At 40.4% G+C, this 17867-nt stretch overlaps 1 protein-coding gene across 1 annotated transcript; it reads right to left on the reverse strand.

The window, feature by feature from the left end:
- Positions 1 to 11168: 11168 nt before the first annotated feature.
- LOC149266020 (uncharacterized) lies at positions 11169 to 11714 on the reverse strand. The gene has a single exon (XM_089406813.1). The coding sequence runs from the start codon at positions 11712 to 11714 to the stop codon at positions 11169 to 11171; it is 546 nt and encodes a 181-aa protein (XP_089262939.1).
- Between the last annotated feature and the right edge of the window lie 6153 nt (positions 11715 to 17867).

Below are 17867 nucleotides of genomic sequence, written 5' to 3' on the forward strand. Positions count from 1 at the left end.
TATTTCTCTTCTTACTTCTGGTGGCACTGCATATATGTGGTAGAAAATTATTGAGCAAAGAGCCTCACCCTATGATGTCCCTGTGGACTACTACGTCCCCCTCCCCCGCGACAATGCATAAGATGCATGGGAAGCATGGTAGAAATAGAGGGGGTGCCCCCGTGGAAGCTACTAAATCTTCCTCTACCTATAAAGAAACAAAAAATAACACAAAAAGTAGTCTCCCCTAGACTTAAAACACCATCCCACAACATCATCACCAACACTGATAATAAAAACCATAAAACAAGAAGAATTCCCAAGTAATTTCCCCTAAGACGTGGTGAACCTTGCCACATAAACCTTACACCCCGACAACTTTAACTATAAACAAAGCCACATGGTGCCCAACGACCACAGAGTTCAAATAACTCTTGAAACCGAAAGAAAAAAAGGACAAGAAAACACATATGCCCAAGAACCAAAGGCATTTGGAAGGAGTGAAACCATGGCCCCTTATGGAACACCAACATGTTAATACAGGTGGCATGGTTTTCCTTGAACAACAATAATGAGTCAACTTGCATTTGTGGATAGTGGCCAGTGATGGTTGTCCACATCGTTGGTTTGACAACTCCATTCTGATAAGATTTACCATTGTTTTAAAAATATATGTAACAACATTTAAAATAATTAAAGATTACCCTAAATATATTTACTGATCTATCCAGTGCAAAGACTAGTCAAATTTCTTAATAAGCAACATAAAAATAAATGATTCTAGATTAAAAAGTTATATTCTTCACATTGTTTGAAATATCCAAGTTAAGATGAATCTAATATATATGATGGCAAGGATGATTAATATGCATTGAGACCAAAAATGTTTTATGGAACTTTAAGAAGGTAAATTTTTACTTGAAATTCTTTAAGTGTTTCAACATCGTCATAGTGTTGGTGAATTAAAAGGACAAGAAATTGAAAGTGCAACAATTTTTTTGAATTTTAGATTTAATCTAAGTAAAATATTACTTGAAATTAGTTTTTTTCTATGCTTTACATACATCAAGAAAAAAATTTCAACATCACCTTAGTTTTGCATAATTAAAAAGTTAAAAAGGTTGAAAGCATGACAAATATTTTCAAATTTGGATTTACTCAAAGGTTTTGAAAATTAAGCTCATGAAATTTTTGAGAATTAAGTTCATGAAAATTTGCTCTTATTTTAAGAATGTATATATCTCTAACTCCTTATGGCACCATAATTTATAATATTACCTTTTAGTGTGCAAAGATCTCTTCCATTATCCCTCCATGGTCTAACCAAGATAATGCCTCCTTATACCATCCCACTTGATTCAAAGGTGGTTGTGGCTAGACTTTGAAGCTATTTTAGAAAGTCTCAGGTTGTCCATGTGGTTTAACCTTTTATTATACATTAGATACATAGTCATAGCCATGCTCTAAATAAGGAAATGATTTGCTTCCATAAAAAGAGTAGAATAAGATGTTTCCTTTAATTTGAAAGTTAAATTTGTTTTAATCTCCTATATCTTTTTGCGTAACTTCCTTGATATCCATAATAAACTTTCCAAACTCTAATAATCCTATTCAAAATGCCATAATTCTAGTTGAATTTGTGTTATGAATTCCAAAATATATTTGAAATTCCTCAAAATATTGTTAGTTGTTATATACCTAAATATTATATTATTCTTTTAAATTTAATTTTCATGATTTTCATTTTGTGAATATTAGCAATCATACTCAAATTCTAAAAAATTCTTAAATATGCATAAAGATTAAAAATCCTCCTTAATTTAAGGGGAAAAATAATCATTATATTTTAATGAAAAGGTATTACCTAATAAATAAATTATAAATTGAAAATATGTTAAAATCACATTCTTTTTGGATTATTTTTCCTTTTTCTTTTAAAATAATTTGAATTAAAATTTTCTTACAATAAATTTCTTACCATTTATATTTTAGAACTTATGAAGTAATGCCTAATATTTTATATATTAACTAAATAGATTACAAATTTTAAAGTATAAAATTATTAAAATTGATAAGTCAAAATTAAATAAATCTTTTAAGTTAAATATAAATATATTATTATTATTATTTTTATATACAAAAATATTTCACTATTTTAATTGAAAAAATTTAAATTTGAAATCTTCGTCTTAATATAGTAAATATTTTAATATCATATTCTATTACTTTTTTATTTATATACTATTAATAAAAAATAAAAAATAAAATTATTTATTATATTATTTTTTCAAAAGAACCCCATAACAAATTCAAATATTTTTTAAAAAATAATTAAATAACAAATGCTACATATTTGAGTTAAATACAACAACATACTAATATTCATAAAATACACAACTATATATATTAAATAAATATTATAAAAGTAAAATTATGTGAATAACTATTATTTTTATTCCACATTAGTTTTTAAAATGTGAAAATTAGAAAAATAATTAAAATAAATTCACATCACATAACAAATTAAAAGAGACTAAATCATATTTAAATAATAAAAAATTATTATTATTATTACTATTTCATTTTTAATGTAATAAAATTATTATTATTATTATTATTATTTTATGTAAAAATTTGAATATTAAAATTTAAAAAACATGTATATATATATATATATATATATGATATCTAGCGGAATCGGCAATGGCAGTGAAATCGACAACGGCGGTGGCATCGTACTCGCATTACACGATGTCACGCCCCCAATTCTTTTTTCGTTAAATTGGCCAAGTGCGGCACCGCCTAAGTAATTAGCATGTTCCATTGTTAGCTTACTTTACAAACTACGCCTTACCATTCATCTTCATTCATGAATAACATAACATTAATGTGCGAAATCCATTACCATTATAAACATCAACAATATAGAACAACAGGAGAACACATCACATGTAAGAACAATCTTTTATTATATATGAGAAGATTTTTACAAGTGACTAGGAGCTAGGCTCGACTGGAGTTACAACTGAGTCGGGCGCCCACCCGTGCACGACCGCACGGTGGTCTCATCCTCCAACGGAATATACAACACAACCGAGTCTTACTGTCAAGTCAGGCGGGCGCACCCATGCACGACCCACCACCCAACTTACAACCTCAACCTCGTTCAATACTTGGCGAGCGGGCGCCCTTGCACGCCTTCCACCCACGCTTCGACCGAACCTCAACTCGTGCAAGACCGGTGTAGCTTGCCTGACAGGCGGGCGCTTTAGCGCTGCGGCTCTACCCTTCCTTCGCACCTTTCTCTTGATTGATTGATGCCAAGTGTGATGGTGAAATTCCATCTCTCCACCACCTATATATATATGCCTTCTAACATGGAGGTCGCGCCCTCGGCCGACCCTCCATACTTCTCCAACTGCGTGCTCTATGCAATAGCTGTGTCGCCTTTGTGTGGTCAGCCTGCCCATGGCGCGGGACCGCCTACCAACCTTGCCCACACTTGCATTCACTCTTCGGTCGGCTAGCACGACGAGCTTCCCCAACTCGCCATATAAACGTGGAACGCCAACCTTGCCCGCGCATAATGTATAATGCCTCATCCCTTGGTTGCTCCATCGCATATTTCATAACTTTGGTTACTTCGCACGGTGGGAGGGCGCACCTAGTTGGTGAGCCAACCGCAGGGCATTACATCCTCCCCCACTGGAATTGTTGTCGCCCTCGACAATCCTGACCTCCTCAGTAGCTTCCTGTCATACTTCTCAATCTTCTTCTTCCATCTCCAAAGTGAGTCCTCCGATTCCCAACTTTCCTCCTCCAGTGCATTCTTCCATCTGACAAGAAATTCCTGCTTCATGTGGTAACCAATCCCTGTAGTTTTGAAGCTCAAAATATTCTCCAACTCCAAATCTAGCTTGTCCACAATCCTGGTTGGTCCTCTTGGCAGTTCAGCTCTCTTTGTATGATCAACATCAATTCTGCATCTCTTCAACTGACTCATGTGAAAAACTGGATGCTTCATGTGCATATGGTGCGGAAGCTCCAGCTCATAAGCAACTTCCCCCACTCTCTTCTTCACTTGGAATGGTCCCTCATACTTCCGTGTCAGTTTACTCGCAGTCCCCTTAGGTGGCTGAAACTGCTCCCCGGTAATCCTGAGAAACACCATATCTCCCACACTAAAGTGTACATCCCGTCTTCCTCTATCTGCCCATTTCTTCATTCTCCTTGCAGCTTCGTGCAAGCGCAACCATGCCAACTCCAAGGTCTCATCCCAAGCCTTCATGAACTTCTTCGCATGAGGACTTCTCAAAAAACCTCCTATCACTACGGTATGCAGTGTGACTGACATTTGTCCATTCACCAACTCAAATGGACTGTACCCTGTCGCAGAACTCTTTTGAATATTGTAGTTGAACTAAGCAATATCCAAGAGTTCAGGCCAATTCTTCTTGATCAGTCGTCACATAATGTCTCAAGTAATCCTCCAGCAATGCGTTGATCCTCTCGGTCTGTCCATCTGTCTGCGGATGGTAACTCAAACTCATCAATAGCTCTGTCTCGACTAACTTGAACAATGTGGTCCAAAATTTTCCTGTAAAATGCGGATCTCGGTCTGACACAATGCTTAATGGCATCCCCCAATACTTCACTATGTTCTTAAAGAACAACTCCGCAATCCGCTTGGCTCCACACGACATCTTTGTTGGGACAAAGTTAGCATACTTGGAAAAATGATCAACCATGACCATTATCCCATTATACCCCTGAACCTGTGGCAACTGAGAAATGAAGTCCATTGAGACACGCATCCATGGCCTCTCAGGAATCGGTAAAGGCTACAAAAGTCCTCCTTGCTTCTGATTATCCAATTTGTCCTGCTGACAAATGATGCATGTATGTACATACTCCTCTACATCCTCCCGCATCTTCTCCCAAAAGAATCTTCTCTCCAACAATGCCAAAGAACGACGTTTCCCTGGGTGGCCAGCCCATGGTGAGTCGTGGCACTCTTTCAAAAGGTGTCTCCTGATTCTAGATGACTTTGGAACATAGAGTCAGTTTCCAAAGAACAAGAACCCGTCTCGTAGAAAGAACTTTCGTGTCTTCCCCTCCTTTATCTGCTTCACTATATTCTGCGCCAAAGTATTGATTTCAACACTTTCCTTGAGCTTATTATGCATCTCTTCTGACATCTGAACTCATCTCCTACTCCTTGCTACCTGGTCTTCACCTTCCAATGCTGCAAGTTTTCCCTTCCTGCTAAGGGCATCTGCTACCGCATTGTGTCTTCCCGATCTATACTCGATAGTCATGTCGAATTCTGCCAAGAAGTCCTGCCAATGAGCTTGCTTTGTAGAAAGCTTCGGTTTTGATGCAAAATAACTTGTTGCGACGTTGTTTATCTTAACAACAAACGGCTTCCCAATCAGGTAATGCCTCCACACATGAAGACAGTGAATGGTTGCAGTCATCTCCTTCTCATGAACCGGATACCTTCGTTCTCTATCCTGCAACTTCCGACTCTCATACGCCACTGGATGCCCATCCTGCATAAGAATCCCTCCTATGGCAAAATCTGAAGCATCTTTGTGTACCTCAAACGGTCTCTCGAAGTCAGGAAACTTCAATATTGGTGCTATAACCATCTTCTTCTTCAAGTCATCAAATGTCGATTGACATTTATCCGTCCAACTCCATCTCTTGTCTTTCTTCAATAGGTCTGTCAGTGATGATGTTACCTTGGAGTACCCCTCTACGAACTTCCATTGGTAGTTGGTCATGCCAAAAAACACCCTCATCTCATGGACATTCTTCGGTTCAACCTAGTCCTCGATCGCCTTTACTCTGCTCAGCTCCATCAATATGTACCCTTGATCAACAATATGCCCAAGGAATGGAATCTCAGTCTGAGAGAACACACACTTAGACTTCTTCAAGAACAACTGATTTGCCCTTAGTGCCTCGAACACCATCGCCAAGTGCTTCTTATGATCCTCCATGTTGTCATTGTACACCACTATATCGTCCAAGTACACTACTACGAACGAATCCAAGTATGGTCGTAGGACATCATTCATCAAAGTGCAAAACGTAGCAGGAGCATTGCACAACCTGAATGGCATAACAAGGAATTCAAAGCTACCATACTTTGTTACTATCACGGTCTTCTTCTCATCTCCTTCAGCTATCCGCACTTGATAATACCCATGCCTCAAGTCCAGCTTGGAAAACACTCGGGCTTTCGCAAGCTTGTTAAAGCAATCAGCAGCCAATGGCAAAGGATACCTGTTCCTTACCGTCTGCTTGTTCAGTGCATGGTAATCACAGCACATCTGTAGCTCATTCGAATCCTTCTTCCGCTGGAACAATACTGGAGCTCCATAGGGCGACCTTGAAGGTCTGATGAAACCTGCATCAGCTAACTCCTTTAAATGTCGTTTCAATTCCTCCAACTCAGGTCCTGACAACCGATAAGGTGCTTTAGCCGCGGGTTTCTTTCCTGGATCAAGCTCAATGCTATGGTCCACTACACGCCTTGGTGGAAGTTTCTTTAGTAGCTCATCAGGCATCAAATCTGCATATTTGGCTAGTACCTCAGAAATCTCAGCTGCAATAGGTGTCCCCACTCCATCACCTTCGACTCCCTTGAACATCACTGCATATGTCTCCATATTTGACTCCTTCATAGCCTTATCCAAACTTAGTGCAGAAACATGCTGCACCTTGACTTCCCTTCTTTGCCTATGAGTGGACAAAGTCCAAGTTTGTGACTGTCCAACTAGCACCACCTCATCACGGAAGGGGACAACAATTGCCTTGTTTCCCTTCAATAAATCTTGCCCCAATATCATATCGAAGTTGTTCATCTCCATCACTGTGAAGTCCAACTAACCCTTCCAGTCTTTTATCTGCACAGGCACTTCGTGTGCCAAACCTGCCACTTTAGCTCTAGAGTTCACTGCCTTGACTTCCAAATTCAATGGGAAGATCATCAGTCCAACCTCTTTTTCCAACCGTGTCGTCATGAAGTTATGAGTGGCCCCCATGTCCATTAGAGCTTGAATGGTCTTGCCATGAGCCATCAAGTCCACGAAACCCAGACTGTTAATCCACGATTTCTCCATAACTTTTCCCTGCATACATGTATGTTCTCTGCGTCCATCAAACAACGACTTCACTACTTGTGAACCTACTCTGATACCACCTGTCACGCCCCCAATTCTTTTTTCGTTAAATTGGCCAGGTGCGGCACCACCTAAGTAATTAACATGTTCCATCGTTAGCTTACTTTACGAACTACGCCTTAACATTCATCTTCATTCATGAATAACATAACATTAATGTGTGGAATCCATTAACATTATAAACATCAACAATATAGAACAACAGGAGAACACATCACATGTAAGAACAATATTTTATTATATATGAGAAGATTTTTACAGGTGATCGGGAGCTAGGCTCGACCGGCGTTACAAAGTCGGGCGCCCACCCATGCACGACTGCACAGTGGTCTCACCCTCCAACTGAATATACAACACAACCGAGTCTTATTGTCAAGCCGGTGGGCGCGCCCGTGCACGACCCACCACCCAACTTACAACCTCAACCTCATTCAAGACTTGGCGGGTGGGCGCCCTTGCATGCCTTCCACCCACGCTTCGACCGAACCTCAACTCGTGCAAAGACCCGTGTAGCTTGCCCGGCGGGCGGGCGCATTAGCGCTGCGCCTTGCTGCGGCTCTACCCTTCCTTCACACCTTTCTCTTGATTGATCGATGCCAAGTGCGATGGTGAAATGCCATCTCTCCACCGCGTATATATATGCGTCCTAACATGGAGGTCGCGCCCTTGGCCGACCCTCCATACTTCTCCAACCGCGCGCTCTATGCAATAACCATGTCACCTTTGTGTGGTCGGCCTGCCCATGGCGCGGGACCGCCCACCAACCTCGCCCACACTTGCATTCGCTCTTCAGTCGACTAGCACGACTAGCTTCCCCAACTCGCCATATAAACGTGGAACGCCAACCTTGCCCGCGCATAATGTATAATGCCTCATCCCTTGGTCACTCCATCACATATTTCATAACTTTTGTTGCTTTGCACGGTGGGAGGGTGCGCCTGGTTGGTGAGCCAACCACAGGGCGTTACACACGGGGTCGAATCCCACCGGCTGCCACTATAACCACTAAGAGGAACCGCCCAACCCGCAAGAATGGCCCCTCAGGATAAGACAAGACTGTCAAATCCCAGTGGCTACCATTATAACCACTAGGAGGAACCGTCGAGCCCGCAAGAGCGGCCCCTCAGGATAAGACGAGACTTGAACCCATGACCTGCATAGTACTCGCGTTACACGGGGTCGAATCCCACCGACTGCCACTATAACCGGTAGGAGGAACCGCCGAGCTCGCAAGAACGGCCCCTCAGGATAAGACGAGACTTGAACCCTAAGACGAGACTTGAACCCATGACCTGCATAGTGGCATGAATGAACGACTTAGCAGACCGTCCGTTGGCGACGAGACCAAACCCCTACGGGTGAAAAAAAACAAAACAAAACAAAACAAAAACAAAAAAACAAAACAAAACAAAAACAAAAACAAAACAAAACATGTATATTTAATCTATAACTTTAAAAACAAATATTCTTGATTATTACGTTCTTTAAACTATAGACATTAAAATAATAAAATCATTATTAAATTGTTTAAACTATATACATTAACATAACAAAATCAATAAATTATAAGCATTTCTATATGACATTATTTATAATTATATTTTACGAATTTATTTTGAATAAAATAAATTAAATTTAAACTACCCATATTCCTTACTGATTCCCGGCAAAGAATGATGATGGAAAACCCTTGCTCCAAACACATACATCCCAAAAAAAAATAACCCTTGCTCCAAACACATACATGTATCAGTCTAAACACCAACACAACATGAACACATCAACTCCTTCCCAATCTTCTCTTGTGAAGCACCTTCACAACACAAACGTGTATCAATTTAAAAAAACTAAACCCTGCAACACATATTGGAATTGCAACACATATTGGAATCACAGCTCATCGATCCATACAAATGATATACTCCCAACGCCTAAGTGACACAACCAATCTAGAAAACCTTTAACTCTTTTACTATTTAAGTGCTACCCGCTTAAATCGTTGGGCGGCTCGCAAGAAACAAAGGGTTTGAAATCTAATAATGAAATATCGATAAAAAGATTTCCTTCTTTAGTGAAACGACTCTCCTAACAAATTTTGTTTTACGAAATTCATCTTTCGACTGAAGAGGAAGCAAACCAGAACGCAGCTATTAGTTTTGAGCCTCAAATAATGATAAATGAAAAGTTCTGAAATTGCCTGAGGAGAAATTGCATAAATGAAAAGCTCTCATACCTGTTGAATAGAAGGACCATCTCCATCGTGTGAGATCTCCTAGCCACTGAGATAACTATGCTAACAGGGATGCCAAAGAATTCACAAATGGTAAGTCGGAGCTACGCAGAAAACGGAGACGGTACAATCGTCGAAGAATATTAGCTTAACAGAAATTAGAAAAATCTGATTGCATCGCCACGTCCAAAATCTGATTGCGTCGAGATGTCAATGGCCATCTATGACATACATACCGATGTCACATTATCTCCGAAAAGTCATACCGATGTCACATTATCTCCAAAAAGTTGCAATATAGACCACTCCTTTCAAAACGGATCTATCCTTTTGAAGGTTTTCATGCCTCCCAACCTAAGGAAAAAAAGATCTAGACAGTAGGGCCCTAACAAACAGTTTGCTCATTAATTTCTATCCCTGCTGACCAGTGACAACCGTCATTAGGTTGTGCTCGCATGCCTGTCCCTACCTACTCATTCCTTCATTCTTGTGGTAGGGTTTTTCTTAAGGTATGAAAATTTGAGTTATATTTTAGAAAAATTGGGCATTGATTTTTGTAAATTCAATTAAAAATTGTCAAAATTCATAATTTTAGGTGCTTAAAATTTTAATTTTTGATGATATTGATTTTATTTTGGCCATCAAAAATATGGTTCAAATATTACATCTACAAAAATAAAAAAAAAAAATCTCAATTTCGACATTTTTAATCATGGAAAATTCGTCGAGATAATTCAGACAATTCCTCCACCTCGGTAGACCACTCCCTCATTCTCCACTTTAAAGTAGAAATGTGAAAGGTGGATTCCATTCTAGAGGTGAGGAGCAGCAGTATTCATGGTTTCGTTTATCGTGGCAACCTGCCCACACATGTCTCCACTTGACTCCGTTATAGAGGTGAGGAGACGATGTGTTGATGACATCATTGTGGCGACCCTACCACCGGTCAATTCTCCACTTTAATGTACAAATTGTAAGAATTGGATTGATTACATTATGGAGGTGAGGACGAAGAAAAAGCTCAATTTCTGTAAAAGAAACGTCTTGGATTTGTACATCTTCCCTTGTTGGACGGCCAGAAAAGTCTAAAGAAAAAGGTGCACATCTTCGCGTGTTGGACGGCAAGAAAAAGGCGAACAGCTTCGCGTGTTGGACGACAATGACATTTTCTTTTCGGAGATCCACATCACAATTGATTTATTTTTTTCCCAAAATCTACATAATGATTTTTTTTAATAAGTTTTGGTATTTACTTTTTAAATGCATAAATGCATTCAGTTTCTGTAAATTTTAATTTTCAAATTTTTCATTACAAAATCCAAAAGGAATGTAAATTTATTTTTCAATTTCTCATTACAAAATCCAAAAAGAATCTGCTTGGAACCCAAAAATTAATTGGGCTCAACCTACTACTGCGTACGTTCCTTGTGATAATTTGGAATCAGAAAGAAAGAAATATTACATTTTTTTTTTTTTTTTTCAGAGGAAAAAAACCAGCATAGATTTATATTAAGAAAATATAAAGATCTGCAATACATAACAAGTTTTTGAGGGCAAAAGAAAAGCCCAGAAGCAGATACTAAATATAGGGACAGATTTTCCAGTTCATCAAAATCTAAAATAGAAACATAAACATATCTACTTATCCGATCTTGATACAAAATCATTTTGCCGCAGAAAAAACAAAAAATAGCTAAGGATTGCATGATAATACACATTCATATAAAGACAAAGGCTCAGTGAGCTCGCGGCCTTGCCATGGATGAGAGTCACATTCCATTGATACTGAAATCCTGAATGAGGAAGGAGATACCATCATGCATGACTGTTAATGAGCACAGACCAGGCTGCATGCGAAGACCATCCTTTGAGAGGATATCAGCCTGAGCATTCCAGGAACGGGGAATATGCTGAAACGAAATCTGGTTAATTAAGTTCCGAAAGAACTTGATGCGGCTTAACCATCCAAGGAGATGTGGACAGTTTATGAGGCCCAGACCGTTTACATGATCAATGAGCGATTTCGAGTCTCCAAAGATTGAAATAGACTGGATGCCCAAGAAGACACAAAAGGCAAGCAACCCTGTGAGAGCCCTAGCCTCCGCCAGAGAGTTTGAGCCAAAACCACCATGCCAAGATATTGAATAGTGAAGGCTGTCACTTATAACGACGACGACCCCGCAGCCACAGCTATGGTTGCGCTCAGCTCCATCAAAGAACGCGGCAGGAGTCTGATAGGAAAAGATATCCAGCTTCTTTTTGCAGACTTTTTTTGGCTGTGAGTCGCCCTGATGAAAAGAGTCATGGCATGCCATAATACGCTGAAGAATTGCATAAAGAGGCTCCTTTGATTCTTGAAAAATTTGTGCGTTTCTCCATTTCCACAAGAACCAACAAGCAATGATGAACAAAGATCTCCAGGATAGACATTGCCCACTCCACCACTTAAAACCATCCTGTACAGAAGGAAAGATAAGGTAAGGAAAACCAAAAGCTAAAGAAAGATCATACCAGATATGGAGGGACGAGGCACATTGAAAAAACATATGCAGGTTTGATTCCTCTGCGTTGTGGCACATGGCACATCTACTTGGGCCCTGCCAGTTTTTCCTTTGAAGAACCTCCCAAGTAAGATTCTTGTTCCCAAAAACCAGCCAAGAAAATATAATCATTTTAAGAGGACATGCAGCCTCCCAGAGGCAAGGAGGGAAAAGCAGACCAGGACTTCGAGCATGAACAGAGATCATTTCTGCATAAATATCCTTTACGCGCACTGGCAGTTTTGCTTTTGGAAGAGACCAAACCAAACAATCCTTTGATCCCGCTCGAAAAATCCCCAGGCTATTTAGTCTCTCTTTTACAGAGATCCAGAGAGGGATCAGCGATTGAGGCAGATGCAGGTCCTCCCCATCCTTCCAGACAGGGATAGAATCTGACCAAGATTTTATCAATTTGTCCCATGAGAAACATCCCAGTCTATGAAGGAAGCATACCAACGGAGGAGGGAATGAGAAATCCAGACCACATAAAATAGAATCAAAACCGATTAGCATACTAGATCCCGAGCAGAGGTTCCATCGAAGATTTTCCAAGAAGAAAGGGTGGACTTTCCTGAGACTTTGCCAAATTGTCGAACCCTTCCTTATGCCAATGGAACTCCTTCTGTACCAGAACTCTAAGCTCCTGCCTTTTAAATATTTCGCCCTTATAACCTTGCTCCATGGCCCATCACCAAAAATACCTCTATAAAGAGACTTGCAGAGGAGTGCTTTCCCGAAGGAGCGCATGTCTAAAAGACCCCAACCCCTAGCCTTCTTTGGTTTTGATATAGAAGCCATCTTGACTAAGTGAAACTTGCTCTGATTTACTTGCCCTCCCTAGAGGAAATTGGCTGCCAAACTGTTCATTCTGTTAATAATACTAGCAGGGAGAAAGAAGATATGTGCCCAATAGACTGCTAGTTGAGATAGAACAGCCTGCACTAAAATGAATCTGCCGGCTAAAGAAAGAAATTTTAACTCCCAGCCTGAAATCTTTTTATAAAAATGGTCCAATAACCATTGCCAATCCCTCTTGGAATTGCCCTTTGCCTTTAAGTTGAAACCCAAATATTTAATCCCTTCCTTGATCGAAAAAGGAGCAATGCCCATCAATTCAGAAATCCAAAGAATGATTTCCATGTTAGAATCATTGTGAAACAAAGAAGATTTTTCCTTATTGATAAACAGACCAGTTGCTTTCTGAAAATTTGCAAGGATATCGTTTAGGCAAGCCCAAGAAGCCCTACAGAGCATAGCAAAAATGAGGACATCATCAACAAAGAGATTGTGGGAAAGGGAAATGTCCTTGCATATCTTAACCGGGCGACATCTCTTGTCCTCAACTGCTTTATTTATCTGTAGACTGAGAGAGTTCATTACCAGGATGAAGAGCAGAGGAGAGAGGGGACAACCTTGTCGGAGACCTCTCTCCGCTAGGAAGAAAGACGAAGGAATTCCATTTATAATGACTGAATATCTGACATTCTCGACGCATGACATTACCCAGTTGATGCCCTGAGATTTCAGTCCTATTTTAGCCAGCAGAATTCTTAAGAAGCCCCAGTCTACGCAATCATAGGCTTTTTGCAGATCAATCTTGAGAATAGTCGCGTCCAAATTGTTTGACAGCATTGAGAACAGACTTTCCTGGGTCATGGCAACAACATCCAAGATGATACGGCCCTTTAAGAACGCATGTTGGTCCCTAGAGATGAAGGAATTTAGAATAGGCTTCATCCTTTCCGCAATGATTTTTGAGATAATTTTGAACATGATATTGCAGAGCGAGATAGGCCTAAAATCATGGAAGGAATCAAACCTTTCCTTTTTAGGAATTAGAGCAATAAAGGTAGAGGAAATAGCACTATGAATGCTTCCTGACATCCGGGATGCCTCCACCATCCGCAACAGATCCGCTTTAAAAAGGTCATAGAAGTGAGAGAAAAATTCGATTGGCCATCCATCCGGCCCGGGGCTTTTATCCTTTTTGAAAGCTTTGATAACTCTCAGGAGTTCTTCTTCAGAAATCGGCTTTAGGAAGCTTTCATTTGCTGTGTCATCAAACATTTCCGGAACCAGTTCAATTCCCCAGAGAGCATCTTGAAAGTTTACCTCCCTTCTTCTGTATTGATTCTGGAAAAATATCGTTGCCTCCGTCGAGATTTCGTGCTGAGAGAAGAGAAAATCTCCCTTGTCATCTCTGATCCTCCAAATAGAATTTTTCTCTCTTCTTGCATTTGCATAATTATGGAAAAACCTCGTATTCCTGTCCCCCTCTTTGAGCCAGATGGCTCTGCTCTTAAGTCTCCATGTAGCCTCCTCCTTTAGCAAAATCAATTGTTTCCTTTTCTCCAATTTTCTTATCAAGCTTTTCAGGTCTAGAGACAGGCTATTCGGATCTGTTGTATTTAATAGGGAGTCCAATTCCTTTTGGATATCATTCAACTCTTGTTTATCCTTCCTTTTCTTTCGAATTTGCCAATCCTTTGCCACAGACCTCAGGCTTCCCATCTTTTCCCGAAATGTCATGAAGGGAGCCATTTCAGATTCCAGGAGTTCCTTCCATTTGTTTGAGATGATTTCATTAAAAGATGGGTCTTCTAAATGGATCCTGTTGAATTTAAATGAGTAACCGAGCCTGACATCCTTACCACGCCATTCAAGGAAAATGGGTCTATGGTCAGAAGTGTAGTCATTCCCAATAGACGATACTGGCATTCCCAATTTTCCAATAATGCTTGCATGAATGATAAATCTGTCGATTCTCTTTGCGATATAGGCCTGCCCAGTCCTGCTGTTATCCCAGGTAGGCTTCATTTTATTGGGCACAATGTCCACCAGATTCCTGTTCAGTAATTCCTTCCTGAGTCTATCGGCCAGAGGGTCTATTTTCCTGCATTTACCCCAGCATTCATCAGAGCTGAGAGTCAGATTTAAATCACCTGCTATCATCAACGATTCAATCTCAAGAATTTCCGAGGCAAACAACCTTTCCCAAAAAGAGAGTCTATTCTTATAAGGAGCATAGACATTTAGCATGTTGAGAACTAAAGCATGACCCCTGATAGAGGCCGAAATTAAAATTCCTGCACAGCATTTAAAAGCTTTTGCCTTAATCCAAGCGGGGTCCCACAGGACCGCAAGACCACCTGACTGGCCATTTGCCTCAGTGGCAACCATAAACCACGAAGGGAACATTCTCCTAAAGAAAGCTATAGACACATTGCTGGGGTGCATGGTTTCCTGTATAAAGATGATTTTAGGATGAGCCGAGTAGAAAATTTCTTTAAGCGCAATGAATTTAGGGGATGCGCCCAAGCCCCTGATATTCATTGAAGCAAGAAAAGTCATTTGGATGACTCGCCAGCCACACATGCTCTAAGAGGCTGAAACTCTGACGAATCCAGAACAGGAACTTCCACTAGAGATAAGTTTCTCACACCATGCTCAGAAACTATAGATCTTCCTCTAAAGTGGCGACTACCACCCTTGTGTTTCTTCCTGACCGTAATATTCTTTGCTGATTTAGGACTAATGAAAGGATAGGACGGGCTGGAAGGTTTATGAATGGTCAATGGCTCAAGTTCCAAAGATTTTCTATGGAGAAGAAGGTCGATATCACTGTCGAACTTATTGACCGGGGACTCAGAAGGCGAGTTAAAAGGAGTAGGCATATGAATAGGTTCTTTTCCTTTTGGATCAGAAGAAAGGGATTTGACAGGAGTCGGAGATGAGGAAGAGATCTGAATGGGAAGAGAGCCGACCACGAGATCCCTTTGGTTCATAGCAGGAGGAGAGGGAACAGGATTTTCCTCCAAGGGCTCAGGAATAGGAGTGCATTCAAAAGGAGGCGAGTTGAAAGCATCGGGTTGGCCTAGAGAATCTTGAAGAGAGCAGCGAGGGTCCGGCTCGATATGGGGATCATGGACAGAGAGATTATGAGACAACTTTTGGTCGGGAGCCATTTGATTCAGATTTTTCTTTTGAGAATTCTCCAGAAGACCAAAAGAATCCGAGGAGCGTTCAGACTCAGACCTCCTATCCTGTTTAAAAAAAAATCTCTTGTTCCTTCGGGTGAAGCGATGACTGCAATTTTTGATCAGGTGTCCAGTTTTATGACACAAGGAACACCTAAATGGTATACCCCAGAAGTCTAATCTTTGATGGATTTTGAAACTACCCCAAGCTATCTCGATATGATCAGGATAACCTCCTTTGTACGGCTTCTCTATAAGGACCCACGCAATTCTCTTATCTTTCTCCCCTCTGCACCAGGGGTCTACATAAACAAACTTGCCTATCGAGTTCCCTATCTTTGAGAGAGATTCAGTCGACCACAGTTCCAAAGGAAAATTCGGAAGTTTCACCCAGATCAGGCTGTTCGATGGAGTATTCTTTAATGGATCGAAACCTATATACCATCGAAAGAGGGACAAGAAACTTCTGCCAAAAACCCAGGGATTATGAAGAATAGTCTCTAAATCAGAAGCTTTTAGGAAATGGAAAGAGTACCATTCCTTCATAAGACGGGAGATGATAGGAGTATATCCGATCAGGGGGGACCATTTGTCTGTCAGCCACTTCCTCATATCCGCTTCACCCATTTTAGGGAAATGCCATTTCCCAACCAGAGCTAGATTTTGCAGACTGTCAATACGTTCTGTAAGAACGGCACTGTCCAAAGAAATGGCCTTCGGGGGAGGTACAGTTTTGACAGGGTTCCTAGATTTGTTGAAATGTAAAGCTTGGTCGGGAAGCCGGTCTTCTCTAGAAAAGTCCTTTCCTTTTTTCAATACTCCCGAAGCATGCTCCGCAGAAAGAGGATTATTTATTTCTTGCCAGGCAGGATTGATTATCATATCTTCCACCGTGGCTTGCCAACCTGTACAATTCGAAGATTTCATTCGAGCCTCCTCAACTTGGATAGAGGCTTGAATGAGAGCCCGCGTGGCAGATGAATCGGACCCATCCGCCATTTTGATGGAATATAGGACGCAATAAAGCGACAGATACCTAGAGACCATAAAAATATGCAGCGACAGTACGAGAGATATCCGATCCGTAGATCCCTTCTGAACAAAATCCCCAGATGGAATAACTCCTAGAGGAGAAGAATTAAGAAGACAGATCAGGAAGGATCCGATCCGTAGATCCTATCCTGACTTAAGGACACTACTAGATAAGGATAATTAAGAGTTTCAGCAGATTGAGCTCTCGGGATCCGAAAGATGGAATGCTCCAGAAAGGGAAATTGAAGGCGATAAGACCAGCACTCTAAAACACACCTATTGAGGAGACAGGAAAGGACAATTCCCCACCATCATTCCTAGACTAGAAATGAATGAGAAAGATTTGAAAAGCTGAACCGGATGAAAAAAGGGTACTAATTAGTACAGAAGACACAAAGGATTAGGATAGAGCCAGATTACTCTCCGGAAAATTTGAATATCCCCCATGACGGATCGTCGGAAAAAAAAACGATCACGGAAATTGACTGGTTATTCCAACAGCCACCCTAACAGGAGCCATGAGAGCGCCAAAACCAGGATAGAGCAGAAAAACTAAGCAGAAGAATGGTCCTGACAGTCAATGCAGCAACAATATAGCTGAAAAATGCACCACCATTTACCAATTCTAATGCGAAAATCTGAGCACGGACTGTAAATGACTATAGAATTCTTTATCTTAACAAATAAAGACTTCAACATTTTTAGAAACAGAAGAGTTCAGACCATAATCAGATATCAAAGCGATTTTAAGCCATATTTCTAAGCCATATAGACTTCTTATAATGGAGAAAATATAACTTTCATCAGCTTTTACAGAAACCTTTTAAGAGAAACTTCATCGAAAACCAGACCTACCAGCACAGGGATAGGATAAAAATCTGACCTTTTTGAGCTTCACCGAGAGCAGCGAGAGAGAGCG

Source organism: Pinus tabuliformis, chromosome 6, assembly GCF_031772625.1.
Source record: "Pinus tabuliformis cultivar Carrire ecotype Pingquan chromosome 6, CPIR1, whole genome shotgun sequence".
NCBI lineage: Eukaryota > Viridiplantae > Streptophyta > Pinopsida > Pinales > Pinaceae > Pinus > Pinus tabuliformis.